Genomic DNA, 27,991 nt, shown 5'->3' on the forward strand with positions numbered 1-27,991 from the left:
CGGCAGGACCCCTCTTCATTGGTGGGCAGTGAAAGGTGTAGCCGCAGGGAGGCTCGCGGTTGGCTGCCGCCCTGGGCGTTGGCGGCGCGCCGGACGCTGGCCGACCTAGGGAGCTGTGCCTAGCGGCTGTGCCGGGGCTGCCCGGAACACCCTGAGGTAAGTACGGAGCTGCCCCGTCCCCCGGCGCACACGGCGGCTCCTGCGGCGCTCCCCGGCGCTCCCCGTGGCAGTGGTCGCAGCCTCGGCCCTCCGTGCGGGCAGCGCCGCTGGCAGAGCGGCCGCTCCTCCGCGGCCTCTCGCGGCCGGTGCCGCCCCCTTACCGCGGTTCTACCCCCGCCAGTCCGCCTGCCCTCTTGCTTGCCCGCTTGCCTGCCCGCGCCTCCCTGCCTCTCTTAACGGGGATTTTGTTCCCTTCTGCGCGTCGCTCTCCTGTCGGGAGGCTGGAGGGGCCCCGTGAGACCCCCGGCCGGAGGTTCAGGGGGCGAAACACACTGGCAGGGGCCCGCGCTGTAGTTTAGCTGTCGCTCAAGTAGTAAGTGGAGGCACAAGTTGCCCGTATAAGTACGTTCAGCTCACTCTAGAAATAGGATCATATTCAGATTATGTGCTGTAATCAAGCTTGTTGTTATTCTTTCATTTTACTTTTCCTTTGCTATATTCCTCAGCACTATTGAGTCTCAAAACTAAGCTCAAAGCAGAGTGGAGCAGCCCCCATATCATGGGTGATGAGGAACCAGTGCCACTCGGCTCCCTTGGTCAGCTGGGTTGTTGAGGAGGCCAGAGATCACCATCTCTGCAGGATTTGTATTCTAAACTTACTTTCACTTTTACAACGGGATATCAGTATCTTATCCAATGGGATATCTGTGGTTAAGCCTGAGCACACACAAAGAGTCATGTGTACACACTTCTGGCCTGCCAGAGGTCACACTGAGTGTTTGTTTACTGCCCTGGTTCCCCCTCACACGCTGTAAGTGCAGGGCAGCTTGTGCCCCTTTGAAAGCAGCATTGTTCTTGTAGGACTCTTCTGTGTGAGGGAAATTTTCTTTTCCTGCAGGTTTGGGTATGAGGTACAGTGCAGTGGTAGGAACTGCGCTAATCATTATTTTCTAGAGTGCAGTAATAGTGATGTGTGACAAGCCTTCCTCTGTTTTTGAGAGGTACCAACAGAGTCTCTGAGAACCCTCTTAGCCTGCTGAAGAGCAGTGTCATAAAATATCAACTCCAACTTTTGTACAGTAAATTCTGCTGGTAGGAAAATCTCACGATGGTGGGAAGACCACATTTGGAGTGAAGGCAGAGGACTGTGTGCTTCTATTCATGCCTTCCTTTGTGTGCTATTCTGTTTAAGCAAGCCTGGAGTTAAATAGGACCTCTTGACGCTTTAGGCATATAGAGGTTTTACAAGACTGGGGCATGAGGGCAAACAGGATTTTCCAAGTGATTCAAATGCAGAGATACATGTAACTATCAGTCAAAACTACTTTGAAAGCACCGTTCACGTTTTTGGAGCCTCTATCTTTGAGATCCACATCTTCTAATCATATAAATATCTCAAGTCCTTAGGCTCCTAGGTATTTGGTGCTGGACTGGTTCATACCATTCACAGCGGAGCTGAGCAGTGGCATATATGCTTCACTGTGAGTGAAGAAGAGGAGAGAGAAAATAAAGGGGTAATCCTCTGTAGTGAGAATCTGTCCTAATGAAGCCTTTCCACAATATTTTTATTAGGAAAAAAACCTGTAAGTCCTGGCCACACATATGCTGACTGCTAAGCAGTAGTTAAGGTCTTGTCCTACTGTTCTGTTTTTGGCTTGAGTCAGAATTAGTTATATAAAAATACTTTGCATTAGTCATACGTATAGGACTTTTTTTTTAATCAACTGCTTGTATTGTTGCCTGTGTTCTACCTTCTTTCTGTGAGTTTGTTACTTCTCACTGATCTTGATGCAAACTTTTGTAAGTGCTTCGTCTTTGGATGTTCATGCTGGCAAATGAATTTAATTGGCATTTTTAAGTTTCCAGCATTCTTTTTAAGCTGTGTAAGTAAAAACTTGGTACACTGAACATGTTAAAAGCCTTCCCTTACAATAGCACAAATAATTTGTTTCTGTAAGGACACCCCATCAAGCTGAGGTGCAACGAAGTACACTGAAAGTAAATTCTCAGAATCAGAGAATCACAGAATGAGTGGAGGTTGCAAGGGAACACTGGAGGTCAGCTAGAACAACCTCCCTGCTCAAGAAGGGAAATTTATGTCTCACAAAAGTAGGGTGCACCTAGAGTATAAAGTATCTGGTTTGTGTTTTACAGCAGATGTTAAAGGAGACCAGACCTTTTGAACAGTGTTTGAAACATACGTGTATATATATGCATATTTTACTATGTTGTCTTTGCTGCCATCAGGCTTTACCATGCTGCGAGCCTTTAGTCACACAAATGGTAGGTGTGCGTTCCATAATGCTAAGTGTTGGCATCGTCATAAGTCTGTGCTGGCAATCAGGAGGGAAGATGTTAATGCCTGGGAAAGAAGAGCACCTCTAGCACCAAAGCATGTTAAGGAATTAACACAGATGGGTTACAAGGTCTTAGTGCAGCCATCAAACCGGAGAGCCATCCATGAAAAGGTAAGGTCCCATTTTGATTTATGTAAGCAAACCCTTAGTTCAGTTATTAACCATAGCACAGGAAAAAATATATTCAAGGGATATACATGAGAAAACATATTAATTTTGGTGTTGCATGGGGAGTCATTGTGGAGAGAAAAAGGAGTAGTTTGTTTAGCCTTTTAATGTAATGTTGGCATACTGGTGGGCTTCTGGAGTTGTTTTTATTGATTTCTTTTCATCTGTCTCTGAAACTTGATAATCCATTTAACATTGGTGTTTATTTCTTCTATTTGTATGGAGGCAACATTCAAAAAAATTAATCATATTTAAAATAAGGTGGAAGGATGAATCTGATGAATACCATTCCCACTTCAGTCCTATTCCTCATGTAAAATGAGGAGAGAGTTTTGTTTTGGGTTGTTTTTTTCTTTTATGCTGTGAGCTTTGGGACTGAGAGCTTTTACAGTTCCAGTAAGCAACAGTAGTACTCTGCTGTAAGGTATCTGAACCAACAGATAAAAATGGACACATAAGTAGGGAATTAGTGAGCACTTGCATGTATCACCTTTTAATTAAGTCACAGGGCTGTTTTTCACCAAAGCATATATCACTCTGGGTACACAAGTATGATATTGAAAGATGGAATTTTAATATGTTTCTGAAACAAGGGATAACAAGACTAGATTTTGATATGGAAAAACACTCTTTTGGATGTTGCTCTTCAGCTTGGACTTAATCTTATACAATTTTATAAAATCACATGCCATCAGTCTTCAGATTAATATGTCAGATTTATCTAAACTTATTTCCATATATTTCAACATGTTACAAAGGGTTGTTCATTATCACAGCACTTTATAAAATACTTTAAATGTAGTGAAATACCCTTTTTTTAGTCTGTGAATTTATGATGAAGGATTTTACTAAAACATAATTATGTTTTTGCCTTGTATAATAGGATATTAGCATGCAAGTTCAGTTTGATATTCAATATCCCTTTGATAAAGAGGTTTCTGAAGTATCACATGTAGTAACTTGTTTCTGCTTTGGAGAATTATCTGTTTTTCTTCTGTTCTAGTTGCTTATATGCTGAGATCTGAATATGGAAAAACCCAGAAAAAATTACTTTGATTTTTTTCTCTTTCATAGGATTACATCAAAGCAGGTGGCATTATTCAAGAAGATATTTCTGAGGCTTCTCTGATAGTAGGTGTGAAAAGACCTCCAGAGGACAAATTAATCCCTAAAAAGAACTATGCCTTCTTCTCTCACACTATTAAAGCCCAAGAGGCAAACATGCCCCTTTTGGATGAGATTCTAAGACAGGTAAATTGTGTCATAGAGAAGACAATTGACTGTTAGCATGGGTTGGAAACTGAACTTAATGCTGAAGTATGATCAAAAGCTTGCTGCCTAGCGTGGTTACTTTCAGTGTGCATATTTGTAGTTAGCTAACAAGGACAGTTTTCAGTATCTTTTCCTGAAGTTGAGTATTTCTTCCTCAGAGGATCTTGTGCTTGTGGTGCTACTCTGTTGATGTGCGAGGCAGATGTGCTGCAAGCATGGTGTATTCATGAGAGGTTTGTGCTGTGTGAGCATGAAGGCTTATTGGAAAGTTATTAATCAAGAGCATGTGTTGGCTGTTACAGAGGGAGGCAACCAGTTCGCTCAGAAATGAGCAGCCTCTTGGCAGAGTCTCCAGCGGCTGGAATGGCACATTGGGAAACTGTGCCAAGAGTGCGCAGGCAGTGCAGAGGCTCTTTAAAACAAGAATTCAGTGTAACCTTTAGGTTTTTATTTTTTTACCTAAATCTTGTTATGAATCATTTGCCTGCTCATATATGCCCATCAGCCTCTATCACAAAGGATGACAAAGGCATATCAAAAGGTAATTCCTAGGAGAGTAACATGCCACTGACTGCATTCACTGAAAATTTTAATACTCAGTTTGCTGTATATTTTCAGGAAATTCGACTGTTTGACTATGAAAAAATGGTGGATCGTAAAGGAATGCGAATTGTGGCCTTTGGAAAGTGGGCTGGTGTAGCAGGTATAGTGCATAAAGTAAAGGCAGGCTTGCAACAAGTAACTTCTTGTAATACTTCTGGTTGTCTGTGTTTCCTGAAAGTTGAGGCTTGCAATGCATTTTTAACTGCATTTTTAACTCTTGCTTTTAAGAGCTTTCTTCCATTCTGTTTTGTGCTCCCTACTTTTGATTAGACTACATGTCAAACAGTCTGTGGATTCCTGGCAAATCTACTATTTTATGTTGTCTTGAATTCCTATTTGTCTGTTCAACTAATCTGAGGCTGACTAAAAATCTAGAGATGAGCTGAATAGGCTTTTGAGAGAAAGGGCTGCTGTCAGTCCTGCGAGTTTGAACAACATCTGTTTGTCCCTCTCTCATTCATTTATACTGATTTTTGTGAGGCATGGTTCTCATTCCTTTCACTGAACTTCAACGCTGTTTCTTCAGGAGACTCTCTTTATTATCTCCTTCTTTGGAATCTGGTGTTGTGGATACATCTCATGAAAGGATATCCGAATATTAAATGGTGCTGAAATGCCTAATGTGGGCCAAGAGCAGGTTTAAGGTCATAGCCTGCTATTGAATTTCTCCTTCCCTGGTTTTATGTAGACTTTCTTTAGAAGTGAAATATTAATAATAAAATATGGGAAAAAATATCCAGGGTGAGTTTAGACTTCAGTCAGTCTCTGCAGTTTCTAACTGTGTATATTCATAATTAACACTGATAGTCTGATTTTCTGATTTTTTTTTTTTTTTTTAAACAATAGGAATGATCAACATTCTTCATGGATTGGGATTACGATTTTTAGCCTTGGGACATCACACTCCCTTCATGGTAAGACTGTATGTGTATGTATTTTTCTCTAGCAAAATGACACTAGGGCATCTGCACCTGTATTTGAATATAGCAAATATCTTGATTGTTCTATGCATTTGGTTTCAGCACATTGGGATGGCACATAACTACAGGAATAGCAGTCAGGCTGTGCAGGCAGTACGGGATGCCGGGTATGAAATTTCACTCGGATTGATGCCAAAGTCAGTTGGACCCTTAACATTTGTGTTTACAGGCACTGGTAATGTTTCTAAGGTAAGAATTCTGTCTTCAAGATTAAATACTTTATTATTTTTAATATAAATTCTTGGCATTTGATACATACCAGGATAAATGAGTTGATAGGTTCATTTTGTTTGCTTGGACTTCAGGTTTTCCTTTGCCAGTAAGAAGTTTCAAGTACCCTAAACTAATGCCTTTAAGATGAGATCATGCCCGACAAGGGTGACCACACTAATTTTTTACCATGAAAAATGGGTTAAGTCTTACTGCTTCTCTGTCTCACCTGCATGATTTTTATCTCCCTCTCTGCACTTGATTCACTCTGGGCTCAGAAGGTATGTTGAATCACCCCGTTAAAGTATAGGGGGAAGAATTATTTTTTCTAATACTTGCTGGGTTTTATCTGTTTTTGTACCACTGACTTGGCTTACAGGTCCTGGACTTTAGACATATATTCTATAACATAGGGAAAACGCCTTACTCCTGGTTTTGGCAACAAAGATCAGTTAACTAGCTCAGGCTATAAGGTCACTGCCAGTGTAACTGTGTTTATTGAGCAAAAGGCTGGCATGTCTGAAGAGCCCGTGTTCTATAATCACAGCTATTGGGAAAGTCATCTCAAAGTTCTTTGCCTTTAGAACAGCCTGGTCGGTGAGGAGGGGCTTCAGGGGCCTTCCTTAAAGAGAAACTGCTCCTCAGAGTGGCAGCAAAACCACCTGTTGTGGCTGAGCTGGGGCCTCCCAGCTCCACCGTCAAAAATATAAACCAGGCTTTGGACTGTGGGCCACACAAACTGCAGTAATGGGGAATGATGTAAATTCCTTGTACACAGAGCCCAGGCAGCTTTGTTTTGGATAAGCAGGGCTATGTGTGAAACAGTCTGTACATCTCTGAAGGCCTTGTCTGGCAGGACTCTGTTGTGCGTGGCATTTTTGTATCTGTTTTCCCACACAAAATGAGCAGTGTTACACTATATTTGTATGCTCTGATCTTTCTGAATCCTACTTCTTGGTTTACAGGGTGCTCAGGAAATGTTCAGTGCCCTCCCATGTGAGTTTGTGGAACCACATGAGTTAAAGGAAGTTTCCAGATCTGGAGGTATGCTGCAACAATAAAGTTTTTGAAAACACTGCAACCCTTTTTGTCCAAATATAACAACAATTTTATTTCTTCCTTTTTTTTTTTTTTTTTTTTTAACCTCAGACCTCAGAAAAGTCTATGGGACAGTGTTAAGTCGTCACCATCATCTTGTGAGGAAACAGGATGGACTGTATGATCCTGTAGACTACGAAAAACATCCAGAACTTTACACTTCTCGCTTTAACAGTGATGTAAGCATCTCTTCTTTTATGAAATGTTTTCCACAGATTGTTGGTAGTTACTACACCTTTGCATATCCATTGATGAGAAAGTGTTCATTTAAATCACTAGACCAGGTGCTTTCAACTTAAAATACTAGATAAGAACATCTGGCATCTGTAACTCTCTTTGCAGATTGCACCCTACACAACTTGTTTAATTAATGGCATATACTGGGAGCAACATACTCCTCGCTTGTTAAGTCGACAGGATGCTCAGAAGCTGCTGGTGCCAGTTAAATCTACTTCTGCTGCCATCGAGGGCTGTCCTGAGTTACCACACAAGTAAGACACCTCAGTTCATTTGTAACAATTCTGCAGCATCCTAATTAAGTCAGAATGCCAGGCAGTTTCACCACAGTATCTACCAAGTGATTCTATTTCTTATGTTCCTCTTGCATGTTGCAGAGTACCGCATTGAACCTACTTTTGTTCTTCTGTGCTTTGCAGTCTTGTTTTCACAGATTGAAGGTTTTGGAAACATCACAGTATAAATGGTTGACAGGTATTGTCTGTCTTTCTGCAAAGGTAGTTCTGCCAATGATCGTTGTGCCAAATCCAGAGCAAACTGTGATATCTGGGAAATGTACCTAACGCACCATTACTGCTAGAAGTTTCTGTGCCTGAGCAGAGTTCATTGTTTAAGTTCTTCCTACCCTGTCATTTGGCTTATACAGCTTCAATAACTGTTCCTTCACATCTCTGATTTCTGCAGCTGGTGGTGGAAATGCTTCACAACCTTGAATAGCTTTAAGGATGGAATGTGGGATGCAAATCCAGGGTTAGTCTCCTTTCAGCGGGGGTGGGAGCCACCCTTTCCCTAGTAGTCCTGTGTAATAGTTCTTTGGGACACTGGCCTGGTGATGGATTTGGGGAGGATATAGCAAAGGATATGCTGGTGAGGAAGAGGTCTTTGTCTTTTCTCTGTCCACTCTTGACACCTTTCTTTCTCTCCTATGAAAAAGACTTTTAACTGTTAACCTTGAGTGGAGCCAGAGGTTGTGCCTTAGGCTAATGAATACTCCACCTGTGCCAGCTCTCTGTGAACTGAAAGGAGGTAGCCACTTTAGGTTTCCCTTTGTGATGGTGAAGTTGTTCTAGTGCAGGACTGCACAGTGATAGCTTGGGGGAATTGGTAGTTGTGTAACAAACGGGAGGTGTTGACAGCACATGGATAATGAGAAAAAATGATGGATGAGTGGATTGTCCTGGTCTTTGACAAGTTACGCATGAAATATGGAACCTTTTGTTGTGAATGGAAATCTCATGACCTGTCTGGATGTCATTGTTCATATTACACTGACTTCTAAATTGGTTAAGATGAATGAAACTACAAGTATAATATATTTTCTCACATTTCTTTTAAATTTCTTTTTCACTTGTGATCTTTTAAACCTATATTTCTTAGTAATTTGGATAATACTCTATTCCTTTGTCTTTTTTTGTTTAATTGCTTTAGGCTTCTGGCAATATGTGACATTTCAGCAGACACTGGAGGATCTATAGAATTTATGACTGAATGTACAACAATTGACAGTCCATTTTGTATGTATGATGCTGACCAGCATATTATTCATGACAGGTGGGAGAGCCTTTAGTTTTTATTGCTTTCCTCTGTAATTTCTACGATGAAACATTATATTGAAAAATCATGTGTTTAAAGCACTTGTGAAAGGTGATGCCTTTCAGGTACCAAGGCGAAGTAGTTTAGGAGAGCCATGTTCTCTCTTTCAGTGTGGAAGGCTCTGGGATTCTGATGTGTTCCATTGACAATCTGCCAGCTCAGCTTCCTGTAGAAGCAACAGAGTACTTTGGCGATATGCTTTTCCCATATATTGAAGAGATGGTAAGGTCTAATGTATCCATCGAGAAAGTAAAAGGCTCAGACTTTGGTCTGCTTGTTTGTTGCTTTTCTGGTCTCCTGTATACATTCAAAATAAATCTGCTGTAGAACATAACTGACTTTGTACTTTTAAAAAAAAAAAGAAAAGAAAAACAAAAAAAAAAAGGCTTCCTAAGTCTTGAGCAATACTTTGAAAAAGCAACTTGTGAATGAGACATTAGTGATCTGGATGTCTTAGGGATTTGTCAAGAACACTTTGTGTAGGCAGGAAACAAGCTCTGTCAGGTAGTTCATTGTTCCTGGACTATGCAGTAGATGTCTAAATCTGATTTTCTTGAGGCAAATAACAGTTGCTCACAATCAGACTGCTGTTTGAATTTCTGTATTTTCATAGAAGTTAAATGACACTGATCAGGGCCACAAGAGTTTCAGATCTACAAAATACTGGTATTGCTGACTGCATTTAAATGTTGCTTAAAATCTTGATGTTTTACTCTGAAAAAAGATTTATGGCAAATGAAATGACCAGATTTGAAATAACTTATCTCCATAGCTGTTATCGGAAGGCTCAGAACCTCTTGAGAGACAGAATTACTCAACTGTTGTTCGAGATGTAAGTTTTGTGATTTGTCACTCTGCTTGTCTTCCTCTGCTATAAATCATACAGGTACAAAAAGCCTCAGGTTTTGTTTTTGTTTTTTTTTTTCATGTATTTCTAGGCAGTGATTGCATCCAATGGCTCACTGACAGCTAAATATGAATATATCCAGAAACTGAGGGAGAGCAGGTAATGTACAGCTTCTTAAAGATTATTTGGTTCAGGATGTTAAAAAAATGTTGTCTGCATTCCACCTCCCCTTTTAAATTTATTTACTCCTGTGTTTTTATGGAATACTGCTATATTGCACTGTCTAGTGCTTATGTCTAAATGTCTCCTAGCTTGGTATTTCCTTCTTTCTTCATGTGCATTGCTTAAATCATTAACATATGCTGTTAGTAACATATTGAAGTTGAGGAAGTGGTCATTTTTCTTATGTTATGAAGACTGGCAGAAAACAGACACATGCCAGTATTATTCTGTTACTCCTTGCCCTTTTAAAATGGGTATAACGTGCAGTCCTTTGAAAGGAAAAGGCTCCGTACTATACCTTGAATCCTAGTATGACTCAAGTGCTGTGCTGTATAGCATTGTTCTGTGACTGGATGTATCCAGGAACCTCTGTGAGACTTTCAGGCTTCGTTATATTCCTGTAGGTAAAGCTTTAGTCAGTGGCATGGTCAGTGCCAGCTGCACTGTACATCACGTAAAAGTTGAGATTGGTCAGACCACAAGCACTGCATACACTATACACTAAAAGCATAGTGTGTTGACTTTTGCATGCCAAATGTCTCCAGTTTCCTTTGGGAACTTTGGGAGTTGTGGTTATGAACTTGTGCACAACGAGTATTCACCCAAAGTAACATGCTCTTTGCCTCTCAAAGACTTCAGCTCACAGTAATTTTTGTCATGTGCTGTTTGACAGACCACTTCAAGAGGCTGTCTCAGTAACAGCAGTAACAAATTTTCTGAGGAATACCTCACACAGCACAATGATCTGGGTTGTGGGTTTTTTTTGGTTGGTTGTTTTCCTTTTTTTTTTTTTCTTTCTCCATAAGTGCCTGTATGACCTACCCTGAGAATCTGGAGATGTCATTCCCAAGGGGGTTTTGTGGGTAAATGTTTGATACTTCTGCGGACCTGTGTGTTGCATGTGATGTTCAGTGGTGTTGCTCAGTTACCTGTCAGAAAAGCAAAACCTGCTAATGATACCCTCCTTTACTGCAGACTTTGGAGATAATGCAAATGAAAGCAAGGATTTTACTGCCTAAGATGTGATGGTTTAGCTAGAGATAGGCTTTTGTTTAGAGCCTGTAGGAATCATGCTTTTGTTATTGCTATAACAAAGTATTATCCTGTGTCTAATTTAGATTCTGAGGGCTCTATTTAACCTAATTGCTTATACCCTTTGGAAGTCTTGGGATATTTTAGAGATAGGATAGCCAGACTGGAGGAACTGAACTGTCCTGAATGCCATTAGAATACAGGAGCAGTTTGTTTTACTAAACTTATCTCTGTCTTTTCACCTTTACTTGCTTCATACCTTCTACGGGTTCCTCATCCACAGCTGCAATGACATATCCCATTAACAGTGTGGACCTCTAGGTATTACTGTTATTTGTTCATAGATTAACATAACTGAATTATTGAGACTTGTATGTAGAGGGTAGGCGTAATATGAAATGTTCTTTTCTGGGACTGTGCAGATTCTGTTCCCACTCTTGATGGGTCATTTGGCAGCCTGTCCTAGAGCAGACATGCTATGTTTGTTTCAAGTCTGACCTCATTTTAGACACTGGGAAAGTTTTTAATAAATATGATAAGAGGTTTGATTGCAAAATAATAGATTTCTTTCATATAGAAAGTATCCTCTTTGTCAATACTGTTGCTCCAAGCTCCTGCATACCATTTCTGCTCCCTATAGTAAAGGGCAGACAGGAATTATTTCTTTTTCTTTGCCCATGAGGATTTAGCTCTGGAAGAAGATGTTCTGTTAAACCCAATAGCAGGAGGAGGAAGGTCCTTAGATTTGTCATATGAAAGGATATAATGGGTTTAGGAGGCTTTCTGTGAATGGATTAAATCATGATTTAACTTCTTAAAAAAAAAAATCAAACAAGGTCTTGTCTGCAAACAGGATTTCTTAATTAGGTATTAACTTGTATTGACTATCATGTTTCTGTGGTGGACTAATATGAGATTAGTATAACTTACCTAAAATATACTTTCACCAGCATGGTTTTGTGTGCTTTAACAAATACTGGTTGTGTAAAGGGAGCAAGGCAGAGCCTGAATCCCTTTCTGACAGCCCAGGATGACATAGACAGCTTGTGGGTCCTCAAGTGATCAAGTTATGGTAATTTGGCCATTCAGAAAAATATAGTGGCAACTGAGGAAAAACCTATTGAACAGCTAGTATCAATTGAAGAAGCAGTAGAGATGTTGATGGATTTGATCATGTTTATATTGGAAGAAAGAACCTAGAAGTTCTGCCATAGAAGAATGGGAGCAGTACTTGGGTTAGATAGCCAGGAACTTGACTCTTGGTCTGAGTAGAGCTCTTGGTTTGTAGACTTACTGAAACATACTTTGTTAGTTTTAGCAGTTTACAGTTTCCTTCTTCTCTGTGGTTTTTAATTTTGCCTGTAACACCTTCTAGAGAATACACTCAGATGCTGAAGATGGATAATAAGAAGAGGGTTTTATTGCTTGGATCTGGCTATGTTTCTGGCCCTGTAATTGAATATCTTAGTCGAGATTCCAATGTTGACATCACAGTTGGTATGTAAGACTTTGCTTGTTTTTCATTGAAAAATTAAATCTTATTTAAACCTGCTGGCGTGGCAGAACCTTTCTCAAAAGCAGTAAAGGGATCTGGTTTTGAGAACAGATAAAGAAAATCTTTGTTGTTATACACAGCAGAAAAAGATTTTGTAACTGTGAGCATTTTGAGTTTATATAATTGATTTGAAAATGACATGGCCACATTGAAATTTTACTGTTTGTATGTGTAACTTATGTAGGGAAATCAGAAGTACTTTTCCTTCTAGCCTGATTTGGTCTTGGGATTGATTTTGTAGGTAGTCAGTCCCTTTTGTTGGTGCTTGGCTTGTGTTTTTAACCTTCACACAACAAGAAAATGAAATTGTTTTTATGGACATCTGTATGGGTGAAGCCCCTGTTCTAGTTATAACCAATACTGTAGTGGTAAACCTTCAGACCCTGACCTTCTCATCAGTACCCTTGACGATGACTTTACCCTGATTCTGTTTAAAGGTTTGAATCCCAGGCTGTATTGCCTGAAAGTGACTTTGCTGGGAAGTGATTTCCTTTAAAACTTACTTTTGTATTTCTGTTGATCTGTGGTGTTGCTGTTGTTGCTTTGGTTTGTTATTTTCTCATGTTATTTTTGTGCTTGCCTGCTTTTGCTACCCGTTGCAGTAATAACCATTTAACCCCTGGGAAAAGGTATACTAGGAAGAAGAGGAGTACTCCAAGGAAGCTGCACCATTAGCACAGTTCACTGCCTGACACTGTGAACAAGGAAGGATTACAGCAATGTGCAGTGTCCATCCCCTCATTGGTACAGAGGCAGCATTAGTCTCTGCAATATAGGAGCAGTGAGGGAAACCAAGTGAATTGGAAAATGTGTTTTGCCAAGCACTGAGCAAACAGCAGGTGCCTGTTACCTGGGTATCTTAAAACCATGCAATTTGTATAGCACACACACACAAAAAACTCAGAAGAAAAGAGACACAAAGGTGTTACTTGTCAAATACTTGACAGTAGGTAGGTGGATGAGGAAAGCTTAAAAGGCACACTGTGGTGCCACATTTGGTTCTCAACTGTTAGGCTACACCATTTTAAATCCAAATGACAAAAGTTTTAATTGGGAAGCATTCATGTAATCAATTTCTTTTTAGGTTGATTTTGCCTTTCTCTTTTCTCTCAGCACAAGTTGATTAGTACAGTATGGAGAATCACACTCTGGCAATGTTTATTTCCATTGACTTTGGAAAGGCCATAAGGAAATAAGGCCCTAAGTTAGAGGCACAGATGCTTTTAATACTCTGTAAGCCTGTTCCCCACCTGCCGCCTTCATTGCCTACTTCTTTCTCCTGGCCATGTTCCCATTGTCATCGTTGTATTGGCAGCATGGTGAGCCAGGACAGGAGATGGTGTGAGATATGTCAAATACTGGTTGCTTTAACCTGGATCTCTCTTTCAGTTCTGCTTTCATTTTAATTGTAAGTGCTGATGGCAGTAAGAGCAAGATAATTGTAAGGGACAAATGGAAGCAGGCAGAGACTGGATTTCTTCCTTTTAGGGATAATATTTTCACATGCAGGTTTGGTAGAACTAACCCATAGGCAAATATTGAAACTAGTCAGATTGAATCTGGGCCTCTTAATGTTTGAGCTAAACAAAAGCTTAATGTTTTTATCTTTGTTATGTTAAAAATAGTGAATGATGTGAATTGGTTTTGTTTTAAACTATTAAGCTGTTCTTGGTAAAAAATAGGAATTCCTTTTAAAATGTCTGAAAACAGTTTTGAAAGATTTTTTTTTTAACCAGATTTGTCTATAAATGTATGGCTATGTGGAATGAGGGATGGGGTAAGTTTTCTGGGCACGTTTGTTTACTAAGTCTGTTAGTTGTGTTGAACCTGCATGTTCATCAAGACCTTAAAATTAGTTAAGGTTTTCCTGTCTCACTTAAAGCAAGCACAGGCTGAAAAAGAAAAAGGCATTTTCCTCTTTGGACCTTTTTCCCATCCTGGACTTTAGTCAGCTTTTTGCATGTCAGTGAAGTAGTCAGTGCTTTTGCAGAAATAACTACTACAATCAACTGATTGAATACTCCACCTCAGCATTTATTTGGCCAGGTTAAAGTTACCATTTTTAAAACCAGGAGAAAATATGTACTGCATAGTGATCTAAAATACTTTCAGTCTCAAGATTAATTGTCACACTACTTGAAAATGGTTGTTTTTCAGCAGGTTCTTCACTTCTGAGAGAAAGTATTCTTTGTAGATTCTAGTTGAGTTATAGCTGTTATGGCTTGGCAGTGGCAATTTATAATGAAGTTGACTACTTTAAGGGAAGTAAGGTGCTTTATGCCTGATTTCTCTTCAACTGTTAGTGAAGGAAAACATCCATGCAACTGTTTTTCTTAGGGAAGTACAGTTGTACCTGGGAGTGCTTTGTAATTATGTTTATGTAACCGTTGATGTGTTTTACTTTTAAAACAGCATCTGTCATGAAGGAACAACTTGAACAACTGACAGAAAAATATGACAATATTACTTCAGTTCATATGGATATCATTAAGCATGAGGAAAAGCTGACCTCTTTGGTGAAGAAACACAACCTTGTGATCAGGTCAGAATTATGTGTAAAACATGACAGGCTCAAACCTCAGTCATGCTGCTTCTTTCTCCTAGTTCAGTGACCTAAAGCAGCATACTAACTTTTTTTAATGCCCAAGAACTGGGATCATAGTTGTGTATGTAAATAGTTGTATCTGGCCACTGCCTTCTCGTGTAGTAGGGCATCAGGACTTTCAAAGGGTTTTGACTGCAGCATCCCTTTAGAAGTGTTCACCAATTATGTGGAGAGCCTTCCTAGTGTGAGGGACCAGTTGTGTCCACCAGTGGAAGTGTTCCTGGGATCAAATTGGCATGTTTGCAAGAGGAAGCAAAATTCTGACATCTTGGTCATTTCTCCACTAAGAGAGATCTGTTTTCAGGTATTGAAAGAAGGGAGCAAATGACTTCACAGTCCTTGTAATTTTGTCCCTTTTGCCACAGATGTCATGTATGCTGCTTCTTTTCCATGTAGAGCATGCTTTTCACAAAGTACTTCAGCAAGATCTTTGTAATGCAAGCTTTCTCAAGGATGGATTTACAGCTTGGCATCTTCTGAATCTTCATCATGCCTGTTTAGAAAGTAGCCTTGAGAATAGATCAGTGGTTTGTTTTTTACAAAGACAAATGTGACAGAAGATGCTGTCTAAACAATGACTCCCATATTGTCCTGTGCTCTGTTCCAAGTACATACAACAATGCACTTCTGTAGGGTAGCATTTCACTTATGTAGATACGAAACTGCTCAGGGCAAGGCAGGTAGGGGCTGTTGCATTTACTTGAGCTCTTTTGTAGGCATACAAAAAACATTTGCAAGTGTCTTTCCAGTGATAGCCTAAGTAACTGGTTGGATTTTGATGTTGCATATTTGTTTCGTTTGTAGTTTGCTGCCTTATTCAGCACATCCTTTGGTTGCTAAGAAATGTATTGACAACAAAGTGAACTTGGTAACAGCCAGCTACTTAACACCAGCTATGAAAGAGCTCAGGGAGAGGTAAGTATGACAGTAGCATCTCCCTGGTGTTACTGCCTCCTTTAGTGCATTATCTGAATATTTTGCAGTCTGTTACACCTGCAATGTTCATTGTGAATTACTGTTTTCTGCATTCTTTGTCCTTCTCTTTCTATGGTAGAGGACTAAGTTTTTTTTCCCAAAGTTGCATATGGAGGCTGTGTCAGAGTGGGGAAATGAGTGCACACCCCACTAGGGCTAGTGCTCTAAACAGTAGAATGTGCTTTTCTGCATACCCCATCTTATTCCATGTTAGTGTGCTTTCCCCTCTCCCCTCAGACCTGTTAGGATATTTGAGCTGGGCTGATATTCAAATCAGCAGATGGGCTGTCCTGTTCTACCAGTGACAGCAAGCTTGCTTGTCATCCTTCACATTCTCCTAAGCCACATTCCCCTAATCTACACTAATATTCTATTACCTACTCTAACATCCTCCTTCATGACTCCTTCTTTTGGATAGGAGTCATTTCTCCTTTCTATTAGTCTCAAGTTGGTGACGGTTCTAACTATTCTATTGTTTCTGTTGTCCTACTTATTATATAATTAGAAGTTGTTTTGGGCATGGACTTTCACCTAGGTACTCCTCTCAGTCTCAGTACTGGATACTCTGAAATTAATTCAAGTGAGTGAGATGAGACTTGTGCATGCTGTGTCTCTACAAAAGATAAAACAGAGAAAGGTAGACAGGTAGAGAACCAGTGTTGCAGACAGTGAGGGAGATTCTTCTAGCTGTGATGCCAAGAGGTCATATCACACTCTCAAAAAAAAAAGAAAGAAAAAAAAACAATTCTTATTTGTAAAAATACAAAGTGATTTTGAAACTAAAATAAATTGCCTCAGTTTGTGGTGATAAGTGAATTTCTCTGGGAATGTGGACAACTGCTAAACCCCAAATGCTTGTAATTTGGGAAAGTAGGTCTTTCATCTCTCTTCTCCACAGGAGCTGTTTAGGGCAATTATGACTAGTTCTGTGCCATACTCTTCAGTACTACCTTCATGCACTGTAGGGCTGTCCAGGGGAATGTGAGATATGGAGTTTAGTGTGAATAATAGAATAATAGAATGTGAGATAGGAATTTATTTTTCCACCAGCCCCTAGATGTTGCAGCAAAGTCAGAGAAACCAAGGCTAGAATGACTCTTTAACAGTTGTTACTGCTCAGGTTTTAATATCTTTTTTTTTTACCCACAAGCTGCAGATAGAGCCTAGAATTTGCTGTGTTGGGGAAAGTTCGCTGGGCCTTTATTGGACAGATTTCCTAAATAAAAGTGAATATTCTGACAGCTCTGCATTTCTGTTATTTTTAGTGTAGAAGCTGCTGGTATTACAGTTATCAGTGAAATGGGTTTGGATCCGGGTCTTGACCATATGTTGGCAATGGAATGTATTGACAAGGCAAAAGAAGTTGGTGCCACGGTAAGGTTGGCAGGTAGCACATAGTAACCCTGTCCCTTTACCACCTCCTAGTTTTTGGGCATGTCACTGATGTGTAATGGATTCTGGACACCTTTCTCTCATGCTTGGGATTTGTTGCCAACTAATCCAGTTGGTGAAAACACCAACAATATGGCCTTGCCCCACTATCTGTTTTGGTCTCCTCTCCTTTACAGACAGTGGCTGCAGTGTGACAGCTTGATGCCCTTGCACAGTAAACTTTTGGTTCCACTGTAGATCTTCTGATTTGGCCTATGTAGGGTACAGCGTCAACAGAAAATTTAAGAACTGAAAGGGATTCTGCAGGGCAGCTCTGTACTGTCCTCATCCTGGTCTGTTTTCTCTTCATTGTTTCTTTCATTGTGAATAAATCTGACAGGTTGTGTCCTACACTTCTTTCTGCGGCGGCCTACCAGCTCCAGAGTACTCTGACAATCCTCTGAGATACAAGTTCAGCTGGAGCCCACAAGGAGTTTTGCTGAATACAGTTCAGTCTGCTACATATTTAAAAAATGGAGAGGTGAAGTAATCCTAAAATTTCCATTTAAAGCCAGACAAAGAAAGTGGTATTTTTAAGGGGAGAATTGGGGTTTGTAAGTTGCTGTGTTTACTTTCAAGCCAGTGATAGTCAGTTGCCAAACTCAGTTGCATGCATAACAAAATCCTATGTTTGGAGTGTGATGGTGCCTGGCACCTGCCAGCATTGTTCTTACTTACTGTATGGAAGCTGATTGCAAAGATGGAGTGTGTGCTAATGACTAAAGCACTGAAGCTGGGTTTCTGCATCCAGCTTCCGTTCCCGTTGTGTACTGCTTTTGCCACTTAATTTACCTGTCTTTGGCTCTGTGGAACGAAGGTGAAAGTGCATCCTTCTACTTGCTTTTCTGTCTAGCCATGTTTGTAATCCAGGCAGCCTCATTCTATACTTACACATGTATGCCAGGACTCTTGATTTCTTTGAGTGCAGTCGTGCAGTCTGTAATACCAGTAGCGCAATGAGTATTTTTTGTGAAAGTGTACAGTACTTTCTGATGTGTTTATATAAGCTCTGTTTTGCTGTTTGTTCAGGAGACATTAGAGTAGACTTAACCTAGCAAATGTCACTGCGTCTGTTTTATGGAAAGATAAAACTGATTCGTGCAAAGCTATTGCAAGCCACTGTTACATTTCTGGTTTCCTGTCCTATCTGTTTGATCACTTCCACTTGCTCAAAGTAGTTAACTTGAGCAGGGGCTCTTCAAATGTCAAGGAGACTGCCTTTTATAACCAGTGTAAGGTTCAGCTAATTATCTAAACTTTTTGATCTGCAAAACCGAGAAATCTTTTGAGATGTTTTGTCATGACTTTTTGGTGCTCCAGTGTTCTTATTGCAGTGAGAAAGTAAAAAATCAGGGATTGTGTATTGGATCATTAATTAGAAAGCAACAACACATAAGTTTCAGATAAAAGGGTCATTTGGAGAATGTAAAAATGTTTATTTAATTCTGACCTGGTTCACCTATGGCTAGGAAAAATTAGATCATGCATATGAATGATTCATTATGAAAGCAGTATGTGAGCTTGTCAGTAAATTGTGCACTAAATCCTTAGCTATCTTTGACTGTTGTACAGGATTCTTCCCCACTAGTGTCTTGCCTGGCAAACACAATAAGATCTTTTGGCTTTTGATTTAGTCTTTCTTCTAGGAGGAAACCTTGCCCCTTTGCTCAGAAGTCACAAAATGAGTTTGTATTGATGCTGCATAGCAGACATGTGCATCAGCTGCTTGAAGGAAACAGGGTTCAAGGCTTTGGTTTGGAGTGATAATAGAACTAGTCAATCTTATTTTGTTTTCCTTCAGTGGTGCATTTTCCCTGTGCTTTGTAGCTGCAAGTAAAGATACACATGGACAGCAATTTTGTATCAGTGTTCTACCACTGAATTTATTTTAATCTTTAAAAGAAAGAGAAGCAAGATCCCTCTTTCTTTTTACATTTGCCTTCTCCTCCCCCATAAAAGAATTAAAAATGACTAAAAAACAGGAAGACTATGGGCAGAATCTCCCTTCACATTGGTGTAGTTTGGGAAAGGAACTTGTCACTTTAGTATAAGAGCAGCAGGAATTAACAGCATGTGTGAGAAAGATGTGTCTTGTTTTAGCCCTTTGATTAGCAATGGCTGACATAGTGCATGCTCCTCCATCACATGATATATTTCAATGGCTTGTGCAACTGCTTTATTTAGATTGGGCCTTTGTTTGCACATGAAATTCTAAGCATATAGTTGCTATTTTGAACATACTTAATATCTTCTGTTGTAAAATAAATAACACAACACTGAAATAATATTGCTGTTTTTCACAAAATTAGGTTGTAAATATTCCAGCTGGAGGAGCAGTACTTGATTCTGTTACTCCGATGGATTTCTTCCCAGGATTAAATCTGGAAGGTTTTCCAAACAGAGACAGCACAAAATATGCTGAGCCGTATGGTATTCAGACAGCTCACACTTTGTTGAGAGGCACCTTAAGGTACAAAGTAAGTTGTTATTATTATTCATTATTATTTTCCTCAAGAGGTGAATGTTATAATTTAAAGAAAACTGTATTTAAAAATTAGCCTTTTATAGCTCTGTACTTTCTATTTATGAGCTCTCCACTGTCCCAGCTGAGATAACTGAAAGGACTACTCTAGTTTTTTTGAAAGCAGCTTTACCTGATTTACTTAACAGCTGTTTGTTGCAAACCAGAAAAATAGTTTTACTTGTTTTGGGCAGCTGGTCAGTTGGTTTGCATAGTCTGTAACTGTATTTTTTTTTCTCTCTGGCTCTATATGTGGTGTCAGATCAATAGAAGATTTAAAACCAAATAAATCTGAAGGGGTTGTGTGATGGGCGTTGCTGTTACATGTTTTTAAGAATTGATCCATTCTTTTAAAGATGATAAAAAATTGAACTTACAATTTGTTGCCTATGTTCCTGTGAAAAACATAATGAAAAATCTTACAGGAAATGATGTTTTTTTCATCAAACTGCAGATGTTTTTCATTAAGTAACTGGAAATCTTGAATTTGAGCAGCTTTAACTTTTCAGTCAGTTAAATAAAATGTTTAATGTGTTTTCCTTCTAACTGATAGACTCTATTCCTTTTGTTTGTTAAACTGACTTCTTTTTAATTTTTTTTGCTGGTCAGTATAACTTAAGAAGGAATAAACCTAAAACCATACTGAAGATTTAAAAAAAGCTTTTATGAATGTCATGATATGCCTATTGCGTTAAGGTTTATGTCAAGTATAAGTTGTTATTTTGTCCATGGCTTGAGACGTGTATATGTCTTTTCACTCTTAATTCCTCTATTGCAATACAGCAGGATTTTTCTTCATTTCTGGGAGTGAGGGAGGTTGGGATGCATGCTTAGCAAAGGAAGATGGAAGGCCATTGTGGGGCAATAAGGGTTACAAACTGCATCAGCTCTCCTTTTATCAGTCTAGTTATGATATCTTGTTCAGAAGCTAAAAATATGTGGAAGGCATCTATCTAGTTACGGAGTCTTACTGTGACAGTAAGTCTGTCATTTGGGGGGCTGGTAAAACCTTCTTCTTTTGTGTAAGAGCACAAGGAAAAGCAAAATGTCGGGGTAGCACAAAGAGTTGTTACCAGTGTGCTATAAGAATGATGATTTTGTGGCTAGTGTTGGTTTCTTGTGTTGTTTTCTTTATCCCCAGAGCAGGCTTATCACTTTGGGATGGTGTGATATTGGTAGGGTTGTGTGGAAGAACTTGCCATACCTCTACCTGCCTGGTATCTGCATACCAGAACATAGTGCTGGGCAGGGCAGCAGTTAATGTTGACCCTTTCTTTGCACATGCGGCTGTGCTGCTGAGCAGAAAGCAGTCAATTCAGTGCGGAGGCTAGCATCTCCTCAGAGTGTCTTTCATAGATTAATTTCAGCTAGCTAATTGAGTCAGTTTAAAAAGAGATATCACAGAAGGATATCTAAAAGCCATCTAAACTGATAACCTAGTGCTGGTGGAGGTGGCTCCTAATTATAATTAGCTCTCTTTCAGACTGCTTTATTTCCAGCAGTCTGCTTTTTTACAGTGTTTCGCTTTCGTGGAAGTGTTTTCAGGTATCCAGCAGCTGTGTGGGAGTGTTAATGGAATGCAAACGAAAAGAAGCAGAAACCAGTTGAGACTTCTTTTATCGTGCACATTAAAATTCTTTTTTGGCTGCCTGTTGCAGCCATTACAGCTCCTCTTAAATACCATTCCTCCGGTGTCCTGTGTCTCTGATGTTCCTGAAGGAAAGATACAAACACAGAGGATTCTTATCTTTAAAATCAGTCTACCTGATGTCCATATAATCACACTGGTATAAAGCCAGGGTGACCAGAGTTCAGCTCTGGAGTCTGTATTCCGTGGTTTGTTTGTGGGCCAGCTGGCTGATATAACTCTGTGTTTAATGATGTGCTGGAGTTTGAACTAGCCCTTTGATCTCTTGTACCAATGCTACTTGCCATGGAGGTATTGATGGCAGAAGTCATTAAAGAGGGTATTGAAAAAGTAGGGAGAAGGGTAGAGAGGGCCTGGGGAAGGTACCACTCTGGAGCAGTAACCCCACTGGCATCCTGTTAATTGTGGCTATCTTCCCGTGGGAATAATGTTAACACTAACATGGTTGTGTCCGCTGCTGCATTCAAAACAAGTAGAAATACTTGCCTCACTTTCAAGTGAATATTAGTTTTAACCATATTATTCTTTTATTTCAGGGATACTCCAAAACTATGGGAGGCTTTGTAAAACTAGGATTAATTAGCCCAGATCCATATCCTTTGCTAAGCTCAACCTCTCCACCTCTAACCTGGGTGAGTTACTCTGATTGCTCTGCCTTCTTTCCTCTGTTTTACTAATGATTTTGCTATTTCTAGGCTTGCGTGTGCTTAGAATTGGGAATCATGTATTGCATCCTGGTCATCTCTGGTTTTTGTTTCTGGAAATCAGGAAGATTTTCTTCAGCAGGAATGTAATACAGTGCTGGAACAAGTTTCCCAGGGAGACTCTGATGTCTGTGACACTGGAGATTTTCAGGACTTGGCTAGGCAAAGCCCTGGCTGACTTGAGTGCTGATGGTATTGCTTTTTCTGTCTTGCTTGTTGATACTTCACTCACATCTTAAAAATCTCAGCTAAAGTATGGCTTGTGTGATGTACTGCTGTTATATTTGACAATCAACATTTTGTCTTTGTGGGCAAAGCAGAGAATTCCATATTTCAGTATGGTATAAAGAGGACTGAACCGACAGCTTATTACTTGTCAGGTCTGCTTGCCTATCTTGTAAGAAATTTCTCTTCCCTTTTGCAAACCTCTGAGAGAATAACTATTATTCAGACGAACAAAATACAGCTGTTTCCTTTTTCCTTCCTTGTGATTTTATCAGCATTAACCTGGAAAAAGACACCAGGCTTGTGCTGTGTGATGGTCTGAGGAGAGCACAGAATTTTTCTGATGATGTCATTAGTTCAAGTTAAGAGTGTCTTGAGTGTTCTCAAAACTGAGAAAGCACAAGGTGAAGAGGCCTAGCCTGGCTTGTCTCTGACTAGCTTACAGCACTGCTCATCTACCCATATGGGAATTGCTTCTTTTTTTATATTATTTTATTTTTTTTTTCCATTTTCGATTTTAGGGTTGATATCTTCAAGTTTTCTTTGTAGAGATGGCTAGAATTTCCAGTCCTTGTAACCTCAAGGAATAAGTATGCAGTGGCATGTTTGAAAATAACGATGAACTCATCAGTCTCACTGCAAACCTCGTCTCAGCAATATTGTTATATATCAGTGCTTTCCTTCTGCCAACTCTGTGTGGGAAGCAGAGGAGATAGGCTAGCCTGAGCTTCTAAACGGACTCTGCAGTTCTTTCTTGCTTCATATATTGTTCATAGCTTCATTTATTATTCATGTTGCTGTGAATGAAGCAAGTAATAATTAGCATCTAGATAGCACAAAATGGCCTTCAGATATGCACAAAAGTCTTCAGAAAACTTTTGGTAATATTCCCAGGACTGACAGAGCCTTGTTAATCTCATCAGTTTGTTTCCTTCCTTTTGAAAGGGATATTCTCCATTTCTAGACCAGCTGAAAGATATCCTTGAGTCCCCTACGCTCTGGCTGTCTCCAGGTGGCTTCCCTTTCACCCTAACATCCTCCCAGTGTTCCTTGTTTATGCAGATTTCTGTGTTCTTCACTGCCAGAGGAAGGGATAAGACTAAAAAGTAGGGGGAAGCAGCTGAGTGTTGGGGAACAAAGTGTTTTAGGGAAAGATGAGCCTTATTCTCATTTGTTGTGGTTAAAAAAATCTCAAGCTATCACACTTTCTCTGTACCCATAACTTGTCTCAGAAGTCCTAGATATTAGGTGAGCTTAATGGAGCAGTGTTCTTGAAACCTTGACTGAAAAAGAGTGGAGATGGATGTCAGGCCTTCAGGAACTTTTTTTTTTTTTTAATACAGAAAGAGCTCATGTGCAAACTGGTTGGAATTAAGCAGCCTGTTGAGTACGATGTTCTTAAAGAAGCTGTATTTAGCAAACTGGAAAAGGATCAAAGTCAGCTGGAGGCAGTGGAATGGTAAATGTTCCAGTGATTTTTAAAGTTTGTTGGGCCTTGCAATTCTAGCCATTTTGTTCCATGTTGAGGCTGTTAAACTGATATAAGCTGGAAATTACAAAACTGAGACTAAGCTGTTGGTAAGCAATGATATAAGCCTGTCTCATTTCTTCTGCCAGGCTAGGTTTATTGGGAGATGAACCGGTTCCGGCAGCAGATTCCATTGTGGGAGCTCTTGCAAAGCACATGGAGATAAAGCTGCCCTTTGGTATGTGAAGAATTTTTTTTTCAAGGCTTTTAGTAGAACAAGCCAGTCTCTCTTATCAGCCTTAACTGGAGTAGTTTGTTCACCTTCATTAATAAACCTTCATGTTAGGTTTTGGATGTTTTGTGATATTCTCTAGTCCCCCAATTTATCTTTTTCTTTCCCTGATGTATTTTTAATTTCATCTTAACATTCTGTTCTCCTTAATAGTCTGTTTCGTAAGTCACCTTCGATACACATGCCGTGTATGCATAGTGCCTTGCACATCAGTCGTGATGTGACTGAAATACAAGTAATTAATAGTTTGTGTGCTTTTCTCTTAGGCACTGGAGAGAGAGATATGATTGTTATGAGAAATGAAATAGGTCTCAAGCATCCTTCTGGTCATTTGGAGAAAAAGTTTATTGATCTGGTTGTCTATGGTGACAGCAAGGGGTATTCTGCAATGGCTAAATCAGTAGGATACCCCACGGCTATTGCAGCTAAGATGGTTCTAGATGGTAAGTGGCTGTTCAGACTTCAGTAACAGTATTTCAATCCCCTGTATCTTTCTGCCTGTAGAAAGCAAATGCATGGTGTTTTGCAAATGTGTATATATGTATATTTTTAAAATTTATGAAAATTTTCTTGTCTTCTTTACAGGAATTTTTAATCTGCGTGTTTGTTTCAGTGACAACTCTTAATTTACTGCTTAATATATAGATGATGTAGTCTTAAATGTTTCACTGGTGTAGAGGAGACCTTTGGCATAGCAAATTACAATTGATTGTGCCACAGTGAAGCAGGCTAACATATACCTGTGCTGAACAAACTAGTGACTTCCACTACTGCTTTCTGGATTGATGAAATTTGAGGCTTGGGGAATATTACCTGATCATGTTGTGTATAGATAAACAGACAAACTCTGCCTAGTCATCACCCTGTGTAAGGAAATACTGATTTCCCCTTGTTTGCTCTCAATCTTTATAACTTCATTCTTCTGGCTAACTGAAATGAGCAAAAACTTTGTTGTGTAATTTTTGGTTTTTTGTTATTTAAAAAAACTGAAACCCCAAACTTTTGAAGTTTAGATACTTTTCACCTAACTGCAGTTTCACAGCTCTGTGAATTAGATTCAAGCTGTGTATGCTTCTATGTTTCAAACACTTTTTTTCCTATTCTTTGATACAGTACTGATACTGTGTGAGAGCATAGTACTAGGGTTGATATATCTGCATATATACATACGAAAAAAATACAAAAATGAAAATTTATTTAGCTGCAAATTGATATTTGCATTTGTGGTGTGTCAACCAGGGCTGGCTGCCAGTTGCCCACCCAGCGGCTGTCTCACTCCTCCTCCTCAACAGGACAAGGGGAGGAAACAAGGTGAAAAACCTTATGGGTTGAGATAAAGACAGGGAGATCACTTTCCAGTTACTGTCACAGGCAAAACAGACTCAACTTGGAGAAAAAAAGCTTAATTTGTTGCCTGTTAAAATAGGTATGAAAAAAAGACATAATAGACAAAATACCACCTTCTTCTCCACCTGGTTTTCCCAGGCTGCAGTTCACTTCTCCTTTCCTGACTCCTTAGCCTTTTCCCTCTACCCCAGGTAGCACAGGGGGATTGGAATGGGGCCTGTGGTCAGTCCATAGCAGCTCCTGTCTGCTGCTGCTGCTTCCACCTCATGCTTTTCCCTTGCTTCCAGTATCGTCTTCTCTGCAGGCTGCAGGGGAATCTTTGATCTGGCACCTGGAGCACCTCCTTCCCATCCTCCTTCTCCAGCCTTTCTGTCTGCAGGGCATTCTCACACTTTTTTCGCTCTACTTACACCTTTGTGGCAGTTCTTCTGGCCTTTTTTAAACACATTTTCACCACCACCTTGGCCAAGGGTCTCAGCTGTGCCCTGCAGTGGATTGGTTGGAGCTGTCTGGAATGGCCTCAGAGGCTGCCCCACAGCCTCCCCGTTACCGAATAATCACAGTAGAGTACTTAACACTTTCTTTCCCTACCTTTATTTCAGGTGAAATAGATGCCAAAGGCATGGTTATACCATTGACGAAGAATGTCTATGGACCGATACTTGAACGTGTTCAGGCAGAAGGCATTGTGTACAGTACTCACAGCACTGTCAAACATTAACAAGGGAAGCAGTGGATCAGATCGGGTTTTGGCTTTGTTTGGTTTCTCTCCCACCTTTTAACAATCTCAATTTGAACCAGCAAAGGCAGTCCCTGCCGTTGCACACAGATGACACCTTCCATAAATCCAGCTGCCTGACTCTGACTGCAGATAACCAGATGCATGAATTTCCTCTTAAAACTGCTGTGTTTTCATGTACATGTTTTAACATCAATCAGATCTTTCCTTATATCTTTCCTGAAATATCTCAGGCAAAAGAGATGAAAGCAATACTTAAATTTTAAGTCTTGTCCCTTTAACAGTATTTGTGAATATTTTCACGATAACAATATGCAAGAAATAGTTTAGGAATTCTGCAGTAGTAGCAAACAAGATCCTGTTAGATCTCAAAAATGTTCAGTCGTTAAATATTTGAAATCTAGGTCATAATATTCTTTAAATCCTGTTCTTATGAATGTAAACTTAAATTACGTGGAGGAGGAAGTTTAAAGCAAGCCTCCCTCTATACCCTTTCCCATTACAGAGTTGAATCTGGTTGCAATATGTTGAAATACCTGCTGTTATGTGTTGCCTTGTGCCATGCAGACAGCTCATTAACATTTAGTTCTGCAGCTTGGAAGGGCATTCTGAAATACACACAGTTAATGTGCTTAGAAGCTGCTCTAAATGACGTTTACTCTTTCTGCTTACACTGTGTGCTCTGTTCAGGTTAATTATGGTTACAAAGAGAATACTTGTGTAGTTATAAGCAGCTTTGAAATACAGTAGACTTAGGGGTTGAAATCACTACTTTTTGAATTAGCTTCTGTTGTTTTGCCATCAGACTATTGAAGTGTTTATTTGGGAGCCTATCCGTACTGCTCAGTACAGTGCCACTTTAGTCTGATGAGAGTTTGCCAGTGTGTCAGCTTGTGTGGTGCTGCCCAGAGGTGCCAACGGGGTTCTAGGGGCAGTTTAGCTGCGTCAGCCCAGAACTGAACTTCAACCTGAGTGCAGTTTTTCCCCAACAAAACAGCCTCCAGCCAGTTCAGGGATGCTTCTGTGGGTTTTGCTCAGGGATTTCTACACTGCTTGGCAATGCAAGAATGGCGTAGACTTCACTGTCTGTGAGGTGTCATGCTATGGGCAGATACCATTTGCACTGGTACCTGTGCAACTGCCAGGAGCTCCCCTTTTCTAAAGCTGAACACTGATACTGGAATCTGTCTGCTTTCAGGTTTGTTCACAAGTGCACTTTGCTGATAAAACGCACAGACTTTTATCTCCTGAGAAGCATAGTGCTGTTACCATGGTTCTGAGGGGCTGGAACTCCAGGTGATGTTCTGCCCGTTAGGAAAAGCATCCATAAAAATAGCTGAAGTTTCGGTCTCTATGTCTTGTTACTCAGGGTTGGATTTTCTTTGTGTAGATGTAATGAAGTAGCAACTGCAACAGAGGAGAGTGAAAGGAGCCAAAGGGAGAAGGAAGAATGAAGAGGAGGGCTTTTTATGCTTAACAAGTGGATGCTTTTATACTGTCAAATTTGGATTCTGTTACAGTGCCAAGCATGTTCTGATGAAATCCTGGGTCCACTAAGTTGCTTTTCTCCAAACTGACCTTAGAGGCTGGGGTCTGTTTTACAGCTGATGCCTGCAGCTGGGGTAAGGATGGAGCTGGCAGCAAATACTCCACTCCCTGCCGCCTCCTCCTGCCCCTGGTAGATTAAAGGCCTACAGCTAAGG

The 27,991-nt window shown here is 40.0% G+C and overlaps 1 protein-coding gene across 2 annotated transcripts; it reads left to right on the forward strand.

Moving 5' to 3' along the window:
• Window positions 1–27,978, forward strand: AASS (aminoadipate-semialdehyde synthase). Of its 2 annotated transcripts, none has more exons than XM_057415812.1 (24): window positions 1–156; window positions 2,407–2,627; window positions 3,759–3,935; window positions 4,575–4,659; window positions 5,406–5,473; window positions 5,582–5,728; window positions 6,715–6,793; window positions 6,899–7,026; window positions 7,190–7,338; window positions 8,513–8,635; window positions 8,788–8,926; window positions 9,450–9,509; window positions 9,616–9,683; window positions 12,154–12,275; window positions 14,746–14,875; window positions 15,743–15,853; window positions 17,179–17,287; window positions 17,685–17,825; window positions 19,654–19,821; window positions 22,050–22,145; window positions 23,786–23,901; window positions 24,060–24,148; window positions 24,469–24,645; window positions 26,152–27,978. In XM_057415812.1, exons 2-24 carry the CDS (start codon window positions 2,415–2,417, stop codon window positions 26,268–26,270), a joined length of 2,814 nt encoding a protein of 937 aa, XP_057271795.1. In that variant the 5' UTR covers window positions 1–156; window positions 2,407–2,414; the 3' UTR covers window positions 26,271–27,978. The 2 variants fall into 2 exon arrangements, with proteins under 2 accessions (XP_057271795.1, XP_057271796.1); XM_057415813.1 differs by having other exon boundaries at window positions 8,788–8,899.
• The last annotated feature ends 13 nt before the right edge of the window (window positions 27,979–27,991 follow it).

Source organism: Pezoporus wallicus, unplaced genomic scaffold (genome assembly GCF_028554395.1).
Source record: "Pezoporus wallicus isolate ANWC-B61680 ecotype Strahan unplaced genomic scaffold, APGP_CSIRO_Pwel_v1 contig_6966, whole genome shotgun sequence".
Taxonomy (NCBI): Eukaryota; Metazoa; Chordata; class Aves; order Psittaciformes; family Psittacidae; genus Pezoporus; species Pezoporus wallicus.

Coding starts and splice junctions, on each gene's coding strand:
- AASS (XM_057415812.1), top strand. CDS start 2,415: ATGCTGCGAGCCTTTAGTCACACAAATGGTAGGTGTGCGTTCCATAAT. Junction 5,729..6,714: donor GCACTGGTAATGTTTCTAAG/GTAAGAATTCTG, acceptor CTTGGTTTACAG/GGTGCTCAGGAAATGTTCAG. Junction 7,339..8,512: donor TGTCCTGAGTTACCACACAA/GTAAGACACCTC, acceptor TAATTGCTTTAG/GCTTCTGGCAATATGTGACA.